The sequence below is a fragment of the Telopea speciosissima genome, chromosome 8 (genome assembly GCF_018873765.1).
Source record: "Telopea speciosissima isolate NSW1024214 ecotype Mountain lineage chromosome 8, Tspe_v1, whole genome shotgun sequence".
Taxonomy (NCBI): domain Eukaryota; kingdom Viridiplantae; phylum Streptophyta; class Magnoliopsida; order Proteales; family Proteaceae; genus Telopea; species Telopea speciosissima.
In genome coordinates this window covers 64,252,289-64,268,286 of record NC_057923.1, presented here as the reverse complement: position 1 = coordinate 64,268,286, position 15,998 = coordinate 64,252,289, and the positions used below count along the sequence as shown (strand labels likewise).

At 38.2% G+C, this 15,998-nt stretch overlaps 1 protein-coding gene across 3 annotated transcripts; it reads left to right on the top strand.

The window, feature by feature from the left end:
• Positions 1–7,615: 7,615 nt before the first annotated feature.
• Positions 7,616–13,112, top strand: LOC122670468 (CBL-interacting protein kinase 1-like). 3 transcript variants are annotated; one of them, XM_043867353.1, is made up of 13 exons: positions 7,616–7,880; positions 8,206–8,268; positions 9,966–10,037; positions 10,138–10,245; positions 10,377–10,457; positions 10,537–10,590; positions 10,922–11,047; positions 11,134–11,346; positions 11,461–11,565; positions 11,746–11,862; positions 12,009–12,071; positions 12,769–12,843; positions 12,991–13,112. In XM_043867353.1, the coding sequence occupies exons 1-13, from the start codon at positions 7,701–7,703 to the stop codon at positions 13,051–13,053; spliced, it is 1,320 nt and encodes a 439-aa protein (XP_043723288.1). In that variant the 5' UTR covers positions 7,616–7,700; the 3' UTR covers positions 13,054–13,112. The 3 variants fall into 3 exon arrangements, with proteins under 3 accessions (XP_043723288.1, XP_043723289.1, XP_043723290.1); XM_043867355.1 differs by lacking the exon at positions 7,616–7,880 and adding an exon at positions 8,056–8,109 and having other exon boundaries at positions 8,182–8,268; XM_043867354.1 differs by lacking the exon at positions 10,377–10,457.
• The last annotated feature ends 2,886 nt before the right edge of the window (positions 13,113–15,998 follow it).

Genomic DNA, 15,998 nt, shown 5'->3' with positions numbered 1-15,998 from the left:
TTAGGAACATTTCTTTCTGTAAAGATATTTTGTTTTCGTGAATTTCCAATAGAATAATCAGTCATTTAGCAGTGGAATTATTATACTTATTCGTCTCCGAGAACACTTCTTCCTGTAAAGATATTTGCTTTTGTGAATTTCCTATCGGATAACTAGTAATCATGTGGTAGAATTATTGTACTTCTTCGTCGTCCCCTTTGAAACCAAAACTTCTCAAACCCTATGCAAGTTTATCAAGTATCAGTTTTTAGAGGTAGTCTTATCTTACTGATTGATGCTTACATCTGTGTTATCTGTGTGTATTTCTTCTGTATTTAGCCGTTCACATGCATGGTGAAAGAATTCATACAACCAAATACTTCTGTTGTTACCTTATATAAATCATCTTTAACTAATTATGGTCTATGCGGTTTTGAACTCTTCAGGAGGAAAGTACAATATTCCATGGTAGTCAAAGAATGTGCAAATGCTTAGGCATCACTGTATCAATGGCTGGATTGGCTTTAATTGGTCGCCTATGTCACTAAAGATCTTCCTTCTGTTCGGCCTCAAACAATCCTCCTCCCAAGAACCCTACAATTTTCTTGGGAATGGTGAAGACAAAGTCAATTTGCTGGGTATTTAATGGCGGCTAGGTTCCAAGAGACTGGTAAGTGCCAAAGGTCTCATGGAAATTGGCTTCTGCAAAAGGGAGCAGTGAAGAAGTCTCACTTGTTCTGGCGCTTAATACAATAGCAATTAAGGAGACGAGAATATTGGAAGAGCTCTGAGTATTTGATTCCAAACCTTCTTACTTTTGAGGCTTTGTATATGAGATTATGCAAATGTTTTAGATGTATCAGCCTGATCAATGTATGAGAGTTGGATTCCATCTGCAGTTTTCACTAGGTAACGTGGAAGTAGTGCTTGGAGTGTCCCTGGTCGGGTTACAACAAGGGTTTCAAAAATTGGTATCCGGTCGGCTGAGGTTGATCCTGATCTGTCTTGGCCAATTTCCTTCCAAACACTAGGGTTAGGGCATACTTGTGCCGATGCCTTATCGATCCTGAGATCAATGCGGATCTCAATTCTGACTTTTTAAACCTTGCTGCCAACTTCGTCTAATCTGCAGCTCGGGTTCACCATTCACGTACGAGAGCCATCTCGTATGCCTTGAGACCAACTCGTTGGCTCAGGGGTGTACAAGGTGGGATTTTCATCTCTCAAGTGCAGTGCACTGGTCAATGCACCTTTAAAGTGAATCGGATGGTGACTACTGCACTTGGTTTGAAAGGTTTGCAGCCTTCATTTTGTTCTCTTAAAATCTTGGTTGCAATACCATTGTGACTGATATAGGTAAATGGAATTTCTCTTGTTTAAAGGGGAAGAAGAAAATATTACATTTTCGATAAAAACAAAAAAGTCTCTAAGGGAGTTGAAGAAGTAGCAAAATAAATCATTGAGAAGGTGCACAACTACTCAGAGAACGCATACCCGTTTGAAAACCAAAGTTTATCAGAAACTTTGCCTAAAATTCTTGAAAATTTAGTTTTTCATGATTACATCGGTAATAATCCAACGAAAGAAGGATTATTCAAAGTAGGCTCATGGACAACAGGGATGGAATAGTTGTTAGATGATTAGGACATCCCGTCTTTAGAGATAACAAAGACGTAAGAGATGACTCAATTTGAGGAAAGGCTAATCACCCTTTCACATGGCACAGCTGGGTCCCTTGGGGGATAATAGATTAGAAAACTTCAGACCATACAATAAAAATAAATAAGATATGTGAGAATGTGACCCCTGTGATGGGGATTCGTCTGACCAGATCATAGAAGGGCTGCATGAAAAGGGTGGCACGTCGAGAATTCTCACTAGAAAGGTCACATAATCATTAGTCCATTAAAAAAAAAACAAAAACAGGAAAGGGATCCCTGAACCTAAGGTGTTTCCTATGTTTATACATATAAATAATTTTTTATTAATTTATTCAAGAAAAAATAAAAATAATAATAGAACAGGGATGTGAGTTCAAAGAAAAATATGTTCACCCCATAAGTTACTGCTACAACATCAATATGATCAAATATGTTATCAACAAAACTCCATTTGACCAACAGATTCAAATTGAGAGTTTGCCATACGTCTGAATTAGTACTCGAGCTTTGCGGCAAATCCTCTTCCTTCAAATATATTTTTTTATGATGTTCTTTTTACCCTTTGATTTGGACTTTTATTTATTTTTTTCATATGGCCATCTAAGAAAGTTCTTGACATCTTAAATATTTTTTTAAAGTTTGCCTTATTTTTTTTATTTATTGTGGGGTGGGACTTGGGAGTGCGACGGGGGAATGATTGTTAACCACTATTATAGGAGTTTCTTTTTTAGAAAAAAAAATAAAAAGTGTTCCATTCGATGAGGTATATTTTCTCTTTAAAATGATTATATTATGTAAAAATTTAATTTGTGTAATACTGTTATATTTTTTATTTTCTATTTTATAGAAGAAATTTATAGAGGGAAAAAAATTTCCTTTTCCACTTTTTTGAATTGGGAAGCATTATCTGAAGGATTTTATAAGCTTAAGTTAAAGTGATAACCAAGGAAGTGGTATTCTATTTGCAAAATGCCTCCAAATTGTTGGTTTTATCGATTAGGCCAATTGTTGAGAATATTCAATTCCTATGTTCATATTTTGATGAAGCCAATTTTCGTTTTATTCCAAGGGCGGTTAATGCTTTGGCGGATACCTTGGTTACGAGGACACAGTCAGTGGCGGGTAGAACGGTTTGACCTACTTCTGATCCCTGTTTCTCTGTGTCACAGATAACACTGATGACAGACGTATATCCCATATCTATCAATAGATGTTGTTTCTACCCCAAAAATAAAAACAAAAAAAAACTTTTTCGAATGAAACCAAACAAAGCCTAGCTTTGTTTGGAAGGAAAGGGCAAATTAAAGAACAGAAAACTTGTCGCCATCGAATCGTGGGAAGGGGTTTTCGTGCAGGTGTTTTGTTCTCTTTTCCAAGCAAAGGTCTCATCGCTTTCTCCCATTCCGATCCGCTAGCTAGCTAGCTAGAGTATCGCCGGGATAGACTCTCAAGTCTCAAGTCAAAATCCAAACAGGTACGCTTTCCAATCTACACACGACTCTACCCACGTTGTTTGATTCTTCTTCTACTACATTTCGTCTTCCATGACTTGATCTCCTTCATCATATTAATGACCTTCTAATGCCTATATATACTTTCAGTTCAATACCATATCACCACCCTCAATCCCAACAAGGCATGCCATTCCATGCATATGAGAAACAGATGAACATGTCACATGTTCTTAAAATATTTTAAGGGAAGCAGTTTTCTGTCCAGGAGTACTGGCGACGTGTCTATCTCTCTCCTCCTTAAAATAAGGGGGGAGAGCTGTCTTTTCAAAGAAGGAAGAGAGAGATAGACTCATGGGAGTGCTGGCATAGGCCACACTCCCGAACACAGAACTTTCTCCCATATTTTAATTAGAGAATTTGGGAATGTATGTGTAGTTTATGGTAGTGATACAAATTTTCCTTTTTTTTTTTTTTTCCCCGGGGTCAATAAAGAACCGATGCTTATTGGTTGGGAAAATTATCGCCCCCAGTACTGGGGGCGGTCCACAGCGCATCGTGCAGTTGGGCACCGCCCATGTGTGCACTGTGGGCCCCACCGTGCACAAATGGGTGGTGCCCAGCTGCACGATGCGCACAGGACCCCCCCCCCCAGTACTAGGGGTGATAAAGATCCTATTGGTTGATGTCACTGTCTTGGGATGTCACAACAAAGAAATCAATGACACACTTCATGCAAAACGAAATTTGCGGTTCCGGACTTGCAGTCAAAGAAATGGATGGAATCTCGAAGGGGCTTCTGAAAAGTACAAAAACTTAAAAGAGGCCATTGTAAACCCAAGGGGAAGTGAATTATTCCATTTCTTTACTTGCGACCCTAGATAGCAGGAAATTTCCTAAAACCTGGATAGCAGCAAAACACGAAATGACTGCCCCACCCCTACAAAATTAAAAATCCCTCCATAATTGATGTCCATGCATGTCCCCTTATCGGCCCCTGTGCTAGTATAGGACATACAATTCGGCATCGGTCTTCTTCCCTTATTTCAAAGGGAAAAGAATGTTGTTAGGCTGTGTAGCATACGGTAGCACTTTCTTATGCCTCTCTCTCTTCTTATGAAGTGACATATCTATGCAGTTAGACAGGGAAACTCAATCCCTATTTTAAATTACTTTTTCAGATTTTTTTTTGTTTACCTATCTAACACTGCGCTATGCGCTATGGGACCTGACTACAATTACTAGAATTTTCTTTTTCTTTGTGTACCAATCCAACATTGTCCCATGGAACTTTAACTACAACTAGTAAAGAGTGAGGGGGTATGGGAGAGGGGGAAAAGGGTGCCTTGTGGACGTTTATCTGCTCCATTTCCTGGGCAGATCTATTTCCCCAATTTCCTCTAATAGAGGGGGTGTCAAAAATGACCACCCTACCCCTGCCCAAATACACTGCTCGGGTGGGATTCACCCCTCTCTATTAGAGGAACTTGGGGAAATGGAGCGGGCAGGAAATGGAGTAGATAAAAATACGGTGCCTTAAGGCATAAGGTCAAGGCAAGGGAGTTGAATTGTTACCTCTTGGGATGCTACACTCTACTAACTAGAAGAGGATCAACTAATTGTGCTAGCAGTTCTCTACTTTTTCAGATAGTTGATTGATGTTGTGATAAATTCAGATCATGATGTTCGCATTTACCTTCCTCTGAAAGACAAGCTGAAAGATACCTAGAAAGAGAGAGCGATCAATATATTGTAAGTGAAAGTTTTCCTTCACTCATAAAAAAGAAAGAATTCCTTCACCATTAGTGAAGTGACCTTATGATTAGACTCTTGTATCATCTTTACATTTTCTCCCTTTAGACGAAGTCGAAACTACCTCTCCTTTGACAATCTACGACAATGTCAATGCATTTGGTGAAAGAGGTAAAAGGAAACTCGATCTTATTTTGTAGTAATAAAGTGGCAAGTCCATCATCTTAAATGACCATGTAGGAATCGTTATCGTTTACGGTTCCCTGATCGGTGCGGTTTCCTAGTGCCTCTCACAAGAGGGGGTGGGATCCACCTGGGGCATCTGACCGAACACTGCCCAGGTGGGGTCCACCCTCCTCTTGTGAGAAGCATTGAGAAACCGCACCGGTCAGGAACCGCATACGGTAAAAATTCACCATTATATAGATATTGGCATGAGGAAATCTCTTAAAATATAATCCGTGATTGTGTAGGTAGCAATTGCAATCATTCTTACATGAAGTCACATGTGGGGAACTGTCCTCTCTTCCATTTATCCCATTATCTTATCATATATATTAATTAGCTTTTTATTATTATTATTATTCGTTATTATGGTTATATTGCCATTATAGAAGATTAAGAGAGGCGGTTTAAGCTAAGTATTATATTTTAGCGGAGATAACGTGTCAAGCCACCTTTTTAGCAGTCCAAGACTCCAAATAAGGTAACGGAGGAGACAACTTTTAATAACCTTCCAAATAGTAGGCAAATATGTTCTTTTCGTGACCCGTAACTTATGTGGCCCCCATTAATTAGATCCCGTGTTGTGAAAGTCTCAAAAAGATCCTGTCCACCATCCTGCTCGGGCTGCATGTGTAGTGCCGGACACATGCAGTGAGGTGTGAAAAGACCGCCTCACCCATGTTCGGACAAGGCGCTCAAGTAAAGATGAGGTGGTCTTTTCACGTCTCATTGTGTCCGATGCTGTACATGCAGCCCGGGCACGGTGCTGGACAGGATCCAAGTCTGTGAAAATCAGATACCAGTTAGCTATACTTGTGAGTTGTGAGTATTTGGAGTTGAGGGTGGATAGATTTTGGAACAAATTAAGGAAAACTCATAGTGGGAACCCTTGAGTTTTGTCCTAAATACAATACGATCCCTGTGTTTCTAAATTATAAACATGTGGTCTGAGATCCCAATCGTGAAAGATTTTGTATGAAGATGTCCATGGGTTTAGTTGCATACATGGATTTAAGTATTGGGATTTTATTGGTTGATACGTAATGGTATTGACAGTGATAAATACTGATATGGAACTGAGAAATGGTAAAAAAAAAAAAGGGTTTTAAGGTCGAAAAAAAATTTTGTTAAATTTTTTTTTTGGTATTGTAATCTGCCCTAAACGCATCAATACGGCCTATCCATATCGATGACGATACCGACGTTGATACCTTGTATTAATACCTTGGATGGAGACACAAGTCTATTATATGAATACCCGGCCCCCATGAAAGATTATCCTAACTTAATGTCCCTTCCCCACCACCCAATTTGGATTGGACCACATTTATTGTACCTTCTATTTCTTTCCATACGACTTGGGAGTTCTCCAAAAATGACTAACCCTAGGGTTCCTTTGGGGGATGGATCTATTCTATGATGATTATCTTCTTTATTTATTAATATTTTGGGCTAAATATGATGATTATCTTCGACTCTATCATTCTTTGGACTTAAGCAGTAAATATTTCATTATTGAATAGAGGCTTCCATTTAGGTTAAAGTGCATGTCCACCTCTATATTAGAAAGCCTAGCGTGTTGTAGTAGTAGTCACCACGATAGACTGTTCATTATACTTGGTACCTAAGCTAAATATAAAGAGTTTTGCTAAATCCTCTAAAAGCTGGGTTTGAAAAGCTATTGGAAAGGAAGAACATTTCCAAAGGCGAGGTAAGTTGACTCTCATTCTACTGACTGGTCTATTGGATTTATCTTTGAGCTTGATCTGCTACTAGCTTTCCGTCTCCGGTTTCGATAACTGTTGTTCCTTTGAGATTCAACTTAGGCATCGAAGAGTCAACTTCAGACTATTCTTCTACTCTGTCTTCTGGTTCTCTTGTGCGCAGATTTGAACCAGACCCCGAAAGGATATCGACAGCAACACATGGTAGTATGTGAAACAAGATCTACACTGTATCCATCAGATATGGCACAACTATCAAGTATTCCTATCCAATAGCTGAAATGTTGATCGTGTTCATAAACAATGGTGTATGAAAAATTTTCATTATTGTATTATGTCATATATGGCAAGAGATTCATTTTATTTATTCCTGATGGATAATGAGCCCTGATACGTATCACTGGTAACCGATAAGGCCACTACGGTATCTATAGCCGTGGGGTGAAAGGCACAGAACTTCGGCGAATCCAAGCTGGACCTCAGAACCCGACCGTCCAGGGCTTTACTTGCAAGGAATTAAGCTAATATATAAATATGGGGAAAATAGAAAAATCGGAGTATTAGAAAATTAGTTTAGATTTGACTTTTGAAAGAGTGTATCCGTGTATGTGACTTTTTAAGAGTATTAATTTACACTCACACTCACGTCTCGTCCTGATGCTGGTTCCAGGTAGAGCGTAGGGATTCCGTGCACACAATTATTAAAAAGGCTCGATAAAAGGAGAACGACGGTTTCTAGTTAAAGAGCAGCAGATCCTTACCACTTTCATTTCGTTTCTCGTAGATTTCAGTTTCATTCCCGAGAGGAACCCGCGACGGAAGAGGCTGGTGGGAGTGGGAGAGGGAGTTTCGGGTGTTTGGTCGCTTCAGTAAGAGTAAGAGTGCCGGTGGTGGTGCGTTATATTTTCATGGTGGGAGAGGTGGAGAAGAAGAGGGTAATGCGACTGGGAAAGTACGAGCTCGGAAGAACTCTGGGAGAAGGGAATTTCGCAAAGGTCAAATACGCCATTCACCTCGACTCCGGCCATGAATTTGCCGTTAAGATCTTAAATAAAAAGAAGATCCTCGATCTCAAAATCAGCAATCAGGTCGGAAATCTGATTTCATAAAATTATCATTTTCCTATTTTCAGTTCTGTTTTTTTTTTTTCTGATTTTGTTTCCCTTTTTCCCTGACTCCTCTTCCTTAATTTGCAAGTTCAAATCTTTTGTTTTTGGTCCTCCTCTCCTCTGATTAGACCTTTTTCCCCCCTGCATTCGTTGCTTATCCAATTCTCCATTGCTGTTGTTGTGGATGAATCTGTGAATTGTCTGATTTGTCTTATGGTTTCCTGGAAATTCGATTAATACTTTTATAGTAAGCTTTCCATTCTATAATTTGTTTGACTAGTTGCAACTCCGACGATCATCACAGATAAAGAGAGAAATCGGGACCCTCAAACTCCTGAAACACCCGAACGTGGTTAGATTGCATGAGGTATGTCTTCTCTCTGTCTCTCTGTCTCTCTGTCTCTCTCTTTAATTTCTCTGGATGGGTGCTTTATAATCTTCATTGAAGCTTTCATGGCGGTATAGATAGGTATAATGTAACTGAAAGCCATATAAATTCTTCCACTTCATTCTATATTTGCAATAATTATATTAAGGTATTTGTTGCCTAATTGATCCCGTAATCCTAAGAAGTTTCTCGGAAACACAAGTTAACGTTCTTTTTCCCTAAATATAAATCCAGTATTCTTTGCGCTTCCTTCTTCTATCCGTCCGGAGAATATTCCAAGTCAAATTAGATATTTGAATTAGTTTCTTTAGGTTATAGCGTATGAATCCCTTATATACTAATACAATACAATACAACAAGAGAGAAAAATAGTAAGAAGGTTTTATGGACGGCACCTTCCCAGCCAAAAAGTAAAACACACTGTCGTGGTAAATGTAAAAAGGATTTTAACCCCCCCCCCCCCCCTAAAAAAAAATGTGAAAATGATTTAATTTCAGGTTGACCCATTACCCAATCGAGGGATGAAGACAACCCGCATTTTTTTAATTTTTTGTCATTTAGTCACCTACCGTTAAACTGGACCCAACAACATAAAAGGTCACCCTGACTATGTATGACTTTTGTTTTTAAGAATTGATTGGTTACGCCTTACCCTTATCCAAGTGTCCCTGGGCTCCCCACATTATTGGAGCATCCAGGTTCCACCACATTCAATGTCCTTTTTGTTTTTGGTAAATGATTTCTTCACATTCAATGTCCATGACCGAAGGATACAGCACTTCTCACTTGTGTTCCCTATGCCCTCTCCCTTCTCTTTTGAAATATCCGTAACTTGTGATTAGATATTTTGTCGTATCAGTAAGGCTCCCACGCTATTATACCTAGGGGTGCAAATTTGGCTCCAACGGCCCGAGTCCATCTGAGTCCAAGTAAGGTTGGGTTGAGATACCCTAGTCCTGAGAACGGGTTAGGATTGGAAATTTCTGATCTTGAGTCAGGATCAGATTGGATTAGGGTGAGGCCTTGAGCTGAGCCCGATCCGGTCCAACTCGACCCTGTCTTATCTTCACTTTCTTTCTTCTTCTTCTTTTTTCTAGTTTGGCCAGGCCATGCATCTCCTTTCCTCCTATGATTAGGGCCAATCAAGGTCAGCCTAACCTGACCCTAAGGATGAGTCAGGGTTGAATTTTTTTGGCCCCAATTCAGGGTTAGGCCGAACATGGGCCCAAAAAAGGAGACTTAGGGTTGCACTAGGGTTTTAAAAGTCTCGGCCCAACCCAATCCTATTGCAGCCCTTATTATACCTGGTTCATAATAGTTATCACCGTGGGTGTCTAGGTTACCAAAGGGCAATACTTAGGCGGCGCTTAAGCAACCAGTCCGATGCCTCAGACAACTATGGGGCTGAAAATACCCTTCCCCATACTAATCAAAGGGTCTCCTTGATGAGAAGATTTTCTGGGCCCAAAGAAGAGAGTCCTTATCTCTCAGCTTTGAACTTTCAAGTTGCAACTCACAAAAGATAGACTATAAACAACCAAAGGCATTTGAAATTGTCTTCACTGGAATTTGTTATTATTTTTCCTATAGTTGAAGGTAGGAGAACAGGAAAACCGTCCTTATTTATATAATTGATTATCCATCTCCATTGGCTGAATTAAGTTCTCAATTAACAGGTTTTGGCAAGCAAGACGAAGATTTACATGGTCCTTGAATATGTGAATGGTGGTGAATTATTTGACAGAATTGTAAGGGACCTCCAATTTCTTTAACAGTTGTTAAATTGGATAGACTTAATTAATTAGACCTTGTGGGGTTTATAACATTGTGAGAGCTGTGATTTATAAGGCATCGAAAGGGAGGCTCACAGAAGCTGAAGGCCGAAGACTCTTCCAACAGTTAATTGATGGTGTGAGCTATTGCCATGACAAAGGTGTCTTCCACAGGGATTTGAAGGTAATTCTCTTTCTCTTGTTAACCATCAAGTTGTTGCCACTTGGTGAAGGTTCTTAGGGGATTTCGCTTATAATGAAGTCCGTCTCTGGTCTGATTTCTCATAGTTCCCTTGAATGTTTTATATTTGGCAGCCTGAAAACGTTCTTGTTGATACCAAAGGAAACATCAAGATATCTGATTTTGGCCTCAGTGCTTTACCTCAACATTATAGGGTAATGTTTTCTATAGAAACTACAGATCTAGCTGCCATTAGCATTACCACATAATTAATGTCTATCTTCTTACCATTAGGATGACGGGTTACTGCATACAACATGTGGGAGTCCTAATTATGTTGCCCCAGAGGTAACAATTGATCTCATTTCTTGATTCAAATTCCTATTTTAGACCTTTCTGTGGATTTGCTAAGACTCTGCGTTAGGGTTTAGGGTTTAAGCACAAGATTGCTTAAAGCAATACACCATACATATCAAGTTTTGGAATAAATAGGTGAAGCTGCCTCTAACTAGTATTTATAGGAAAGATTAAGGTTTTAGATTAGATGGGTTCTATCCAGTGGGGTCCACCACAACCTGATTCAATATTTAAGTAGATTTATATTAGAACATATATTAAGTTATAGAATATACCCGACACTCTGCTCACAATCTCTAATCATATCTAATCATATCTATAGGTTCTTGCGAACAGAGGTTACGACGGTGCTATGTCTGATCTTTGGTCATGTGGGGTTATATTGTATGTGATTCTTATAGGGTACCTTCCTTTTGATGATCGAAACCTTGCTGTTCTTTACCAGAAGGTAAGCCAGAATCATCTTAATTTAGTCCGTCCCATATTGGTCTTTCACTTTGATTGTTAAATCCACTGATCTGGTTGCTGGTTCAGATATTCAAAGGAGATGTTCAGATACCCAAATGGCTCTCACCTAGTGCTAAAAACTTGATAAAGAAGATGCTCGACCCTAATCCACAGACTCGGATCTCCATGGCAGAGATTAAAGCCAATGACTGGTTTAATCGAGATTACGTCCCTGCTAATCCTTATGATGAGGAGGAAGACATCTTCATTGATGCAGAAGCTTTCTCTATGCAAGGGGTGGTATGAAATCAGCTTAATTAGTCTTTTCATACTCCTTCAATTTCTTCAGTTTTTTTTTTGTTTCTCTTTTGCTTCATTTGAATGAACCTAAAATAAACTCATTAACTGATGAAGACAGCGGATAAAGAGGAAGACCCTGGTTTACCCACTCTAATCAATGCTTTTCAGCTAATTGGAATGTCATCTTGTTTGGATCTCTCTGGTTTCTTTGAGAAAGAGGTAAGAGTTTGAATGATTTTCTTTTCACTCTCTTCTCTAGTGGTCTGAGTATGAGTATAAAATGGCTAATCAAGCACGAGAAAAGAGAATGCATGGCCTAATTAACATTATTTATAGATAGATAGATAGATATGTTGAGAGTTTGATGAAAGTCTTCTTCTTCCTTGCAAATTATTGCAGGAAGCCTCTGAGAGAAAGATCATGTTCACGTCTAATTATTCATCAAAAGACTTACTTGAGAAGATTGAAGATATCGTCACAGAAATGGGATTCCTAGTCCAAAAAAGAAAAGGAAAGGTTTGTAATTTAGTTATTTTGTTGGATTCGATAATTTGTCAGAAATGGGATTCCTAGTCATGTTCACTCATCTTTCTGAATTTCACTCATTGGGGTTACTTTGGTGCTTATTTATTTATGTTTATGCTTTCCTTGCTGATTTGCAGCTGAAGGTAATGCAAGAGAACAAAGGTCATAAGAGACCCGGTAGCCTTTCAGTTGCAGCAGAGGTAAAACAAACCTAATAATTTGACTATATAGTGTTGTACCAAGAGGTAACCGGATCAGCTTCCCATTCGTGTATGTTTGATATATAATTAGGTGATGACATGTGACCTTTTGCTTAGATAAATATTCGTTCGTGCCTTCTTAATAACAGCAGAGGACACACATGTCATCATCTAATCATACGTGAAGCCTACATGTAGGGGTAGGTAATCTAGACTCGAGGAAACCCAGGTTGTCCCCTGAGACAATCATGGCATTTGCAATTTCGATCCTCTGCGGCCGGGCAGCTGAGCGGCCATTGTGCAGCCTCACACAGGCAGGGTGCTTGGGCAGTGGGTGGGGTGGTCATTTCGCCCCTGCCTGTGTGAGGCCGCACAGCTGCCCGGCTGTAGAGGATCAGGATCCTGGCATTGGACCCAAACAGGAGGAAAATTGGAATAATTGGTGGGCCAACCATTACGCTTACTCCAATTTGCTGCCCCCTCCAATTCCTCCAATTCCTCACATGGGAACGGAAATGATCACCCTACCCCCTGCCCAAAAACACTGCCTAAGATGGAGTTCACTCCACCCATATTAGAGGAATTGGAGGAATTAGAGGTGCCCCGAATTGAAAGTGATAATTATTCGGGTGGGCTCTGCCAAACTAGCTACCACCTTACCAGTTCTTTGACTCTCCAATCCTGTGAGATTTTGCAGGTGTTTAAGATAAGCAAATCTTTGTATGTAGTGGAATTGAGAAAAGCATATGGGGATCCTATGTCGTACAGGCAGGTCAGTGATCAGTTTTGTTCTTTCAAGTTAAACTGGAAAGATTTTTGAGACTCACTTCAAGCCGAAGCTCATCGAAGTGGATCGGCCATATTGGAGAGAGGAATGGACAACAATTAACATGTTCTTGAAATGTGTGTGTTGTTGCAGTTGTGTTCAAAGCTGTCGAATGAACTAGGCGTCAGACAAGAGATTTTGGCCACACAAGTGTGAATTCCAGAGTTCTTTAGCTTAGGCCAGAAATTGTAAAATTCTTTTTTATTTTTTTATTTTTTTAAGAAAGATATATTTTTAGGAAAATTTATTATTTAGAATACTTACCTTTTTTTGTTATTGTTTAATTTTTTTTTATTGTACATAAAATAATTCGAAAGCAGAGAGCAAATCTGATAGTCTTTCTTACATTTTCTTTCTCCGCCAAAAATGTATATATTGTAGACAAATGCTACTGCAGTTGGTTGGATATTTAAAAAAAACATAAAAATTGGATTAATCATGTGTGAAATTTTACACCTAAAATTTAATTTATGTATCCTACTGTGTATATTCATGTACATCCTTGTTGAATCAAGCATAGTTTTGCCAACTTCATTTAGTTGATACTTCGAGGTCTACTCGTCCATACAATTTCAGCGGCGGCATCCAATTTATCGTATGCCAATAAATATCTTGGTGGAACACATAAATCTCTTACGCACGGTATTTAGTAGAAATCCCAACCCCCCTTCCCCTATTAAATTTGATACCCAGGATCATGACATGGATTAAGAAACATTAATATAATACACTAAATACAAATGTATTTAAAGTCATGGAGATGAATACCACGAATTCGACAAGTCAAGAGGGATAGAACTAGAACTTCTATCCTACACAACCTTGATTGCAAGAGTCATGGAACCTTTGAATTGCATAACTTGCGAGTAGGACGACAAAGAACAGTCTTATTTATAACCTTCAGCCCCCTAACCCATTATATATAGGAATTGAAGGCTATCTTTGATAAAAATACCCACAATGTACCTTAAACCATAATTGGAGGCTGCTTTTCATATGGATTACCTTATTGAACTCAAGAATAAAATATTGTGTGTGTGTGTACTAATAAGATTGACAACTGGACCAATAAATAAACTTCTAACACCCCTCCCCCAAAAAACTGAGAGATCACTACAAAAAGAACTTCATGGAAATTGGTTTATAATTAAAGATTTTTTTAACATTAAAAAATAAAAGGGAGTTAGGAATGAAATAGGAGGCAACTTCCATATGGAGCATGATATTCGATATCGATATTGAATCGATCGTATCGGTATTAGCGGTGAGCAATACCATAATGGTGGTATTAATATAATACAAGATAACATCCCGAACTCTTATCCTATTGCTTGGATTTCGACTTAAGCATCAGAGAATCATCCATAGAGTCTGATTCCGTCCCTCTCTTGTGCTCATTCCCTAGTTTAAGGTGTGCAGGTCTCTTTGTGACACGTTGTCCATTCAGATTTCAATAGCAACACTCCCCAATCTGAATCGACAATAGAAATCCAACGACAACAGATTTGTTATAAGCAAGGTTTAAAAACCTAGAATTAGGTCCTTTCAATTTCGATTGGATTTCAAATTGAAACGATAAACTGATTGGGTGCATTGGTTTATAAATCGATTAAAAAAATAAGTAAACTTTTTAAAAAATGCAAGCTATCAAAAAAAAAAAAAAAAAGCGTACATTAATATAAAAAAATATTAAACAACATATTTTGTGATAAACTATAGTTGTTAAACATTTATTAACTTAGGTGTATTAAAAAAAAACATTGGTGGAAATACAATGCTCAATCAAGTTAACTACGATAAATTTTGGTCCTTTTTAAAATTTTTTTAATATTTTATTTGAAAAAAAAAAAAAGAAGAGAAAATTTGCATTTACATCATAGTTGGAAAACCACTCTATTCACTTTTTTCAAAACTTGGTGAATTCGGTAAGTCAAACCTTGTCAGGATAAGTCTTTTTTTTTTTTTTTTTCTTCATATTTTCTAATATGTTATTCTTTTTCTTTGAATGAGAAGGGACTGAGGTTATGGTTGTTTCATAAATGAAAAGATAGAAAGAAGGCTAATGTTGAAGATAATAAACAAAAGAATTTAGGATTTTGTTTAGTTGTAGACCAAACTTATGGTCATATATAGTATAACCCAATAAAAAAAAATATACCTAGTAAATTTCTTATGACTCCAACAAAAATACTGAGTTAATAAAAATTCGGATTGATTTAGACTTACTATGATCATTTCTTAAACTTGAGCAAGCTTTTATGGCTCTTGATCAGTTCATTTTTTTTTTTACTCGACTTGGGTGATTCGTGCCGAGTCAAAACCCTTTTTTTTTTTTTCCACCTAGACTCCGTTTGGTTGCAAGGGGAATTAAAGAGACGGGAAGGGAAAATTTTCAAACCTAAAAAAGAAACTTTTGTAATCATTACCCCATGTGATTGTATAAATTACTTCAATTTCTTACCATATATAGTAAATATACATTTTACATGTAATATTTATTTTGCATTTTAAACCAAAGGGAATTGGATGCAAAGTAAAATGGAATTTAATAACCAAATATGGAATGATTTGGAGTTATTGATATTGTCACATGGGGTAATGATTATAAAAATTCTTTTTTTTAAGTATGAAAATTTTCCTTCCCTTTCCTTTAATTCCCCTTGCAACCAAACGGAGCCTAATGATTTACATTGAAAATGAAAACTGCTTGGTCAAGTTCTCTAGTGACCTAGTCAGCTTAGTAAAACATTAAAATGCTACATAGTTAATTTATTTATTTTTAATGAACAATGATGGGCCAGTCAGTCTAAGCAAGCTCATGTGACTATGTGTCGAGGTTTCTTCCTCTGAAGTAAACTTTTTCTCCTTTTTCTCCTCCGATTGGAGTGTTTTTTTGTCAAGATCTGGATACTGTCCCCATGGGATCACCCCCATTACCACTACCACCTATTGGCTCTCCCATCACCCCCGTTCATGTTGAAGGAGTTCATGATACTTCACCGGATGAGGATATGTCAGATGAGGACGAGGTCTTCACAGTTGATGACGAGTTTGAAGATAGGATCACTCACAACGAGTCTTTAACGCTGGTTGGACGTGTT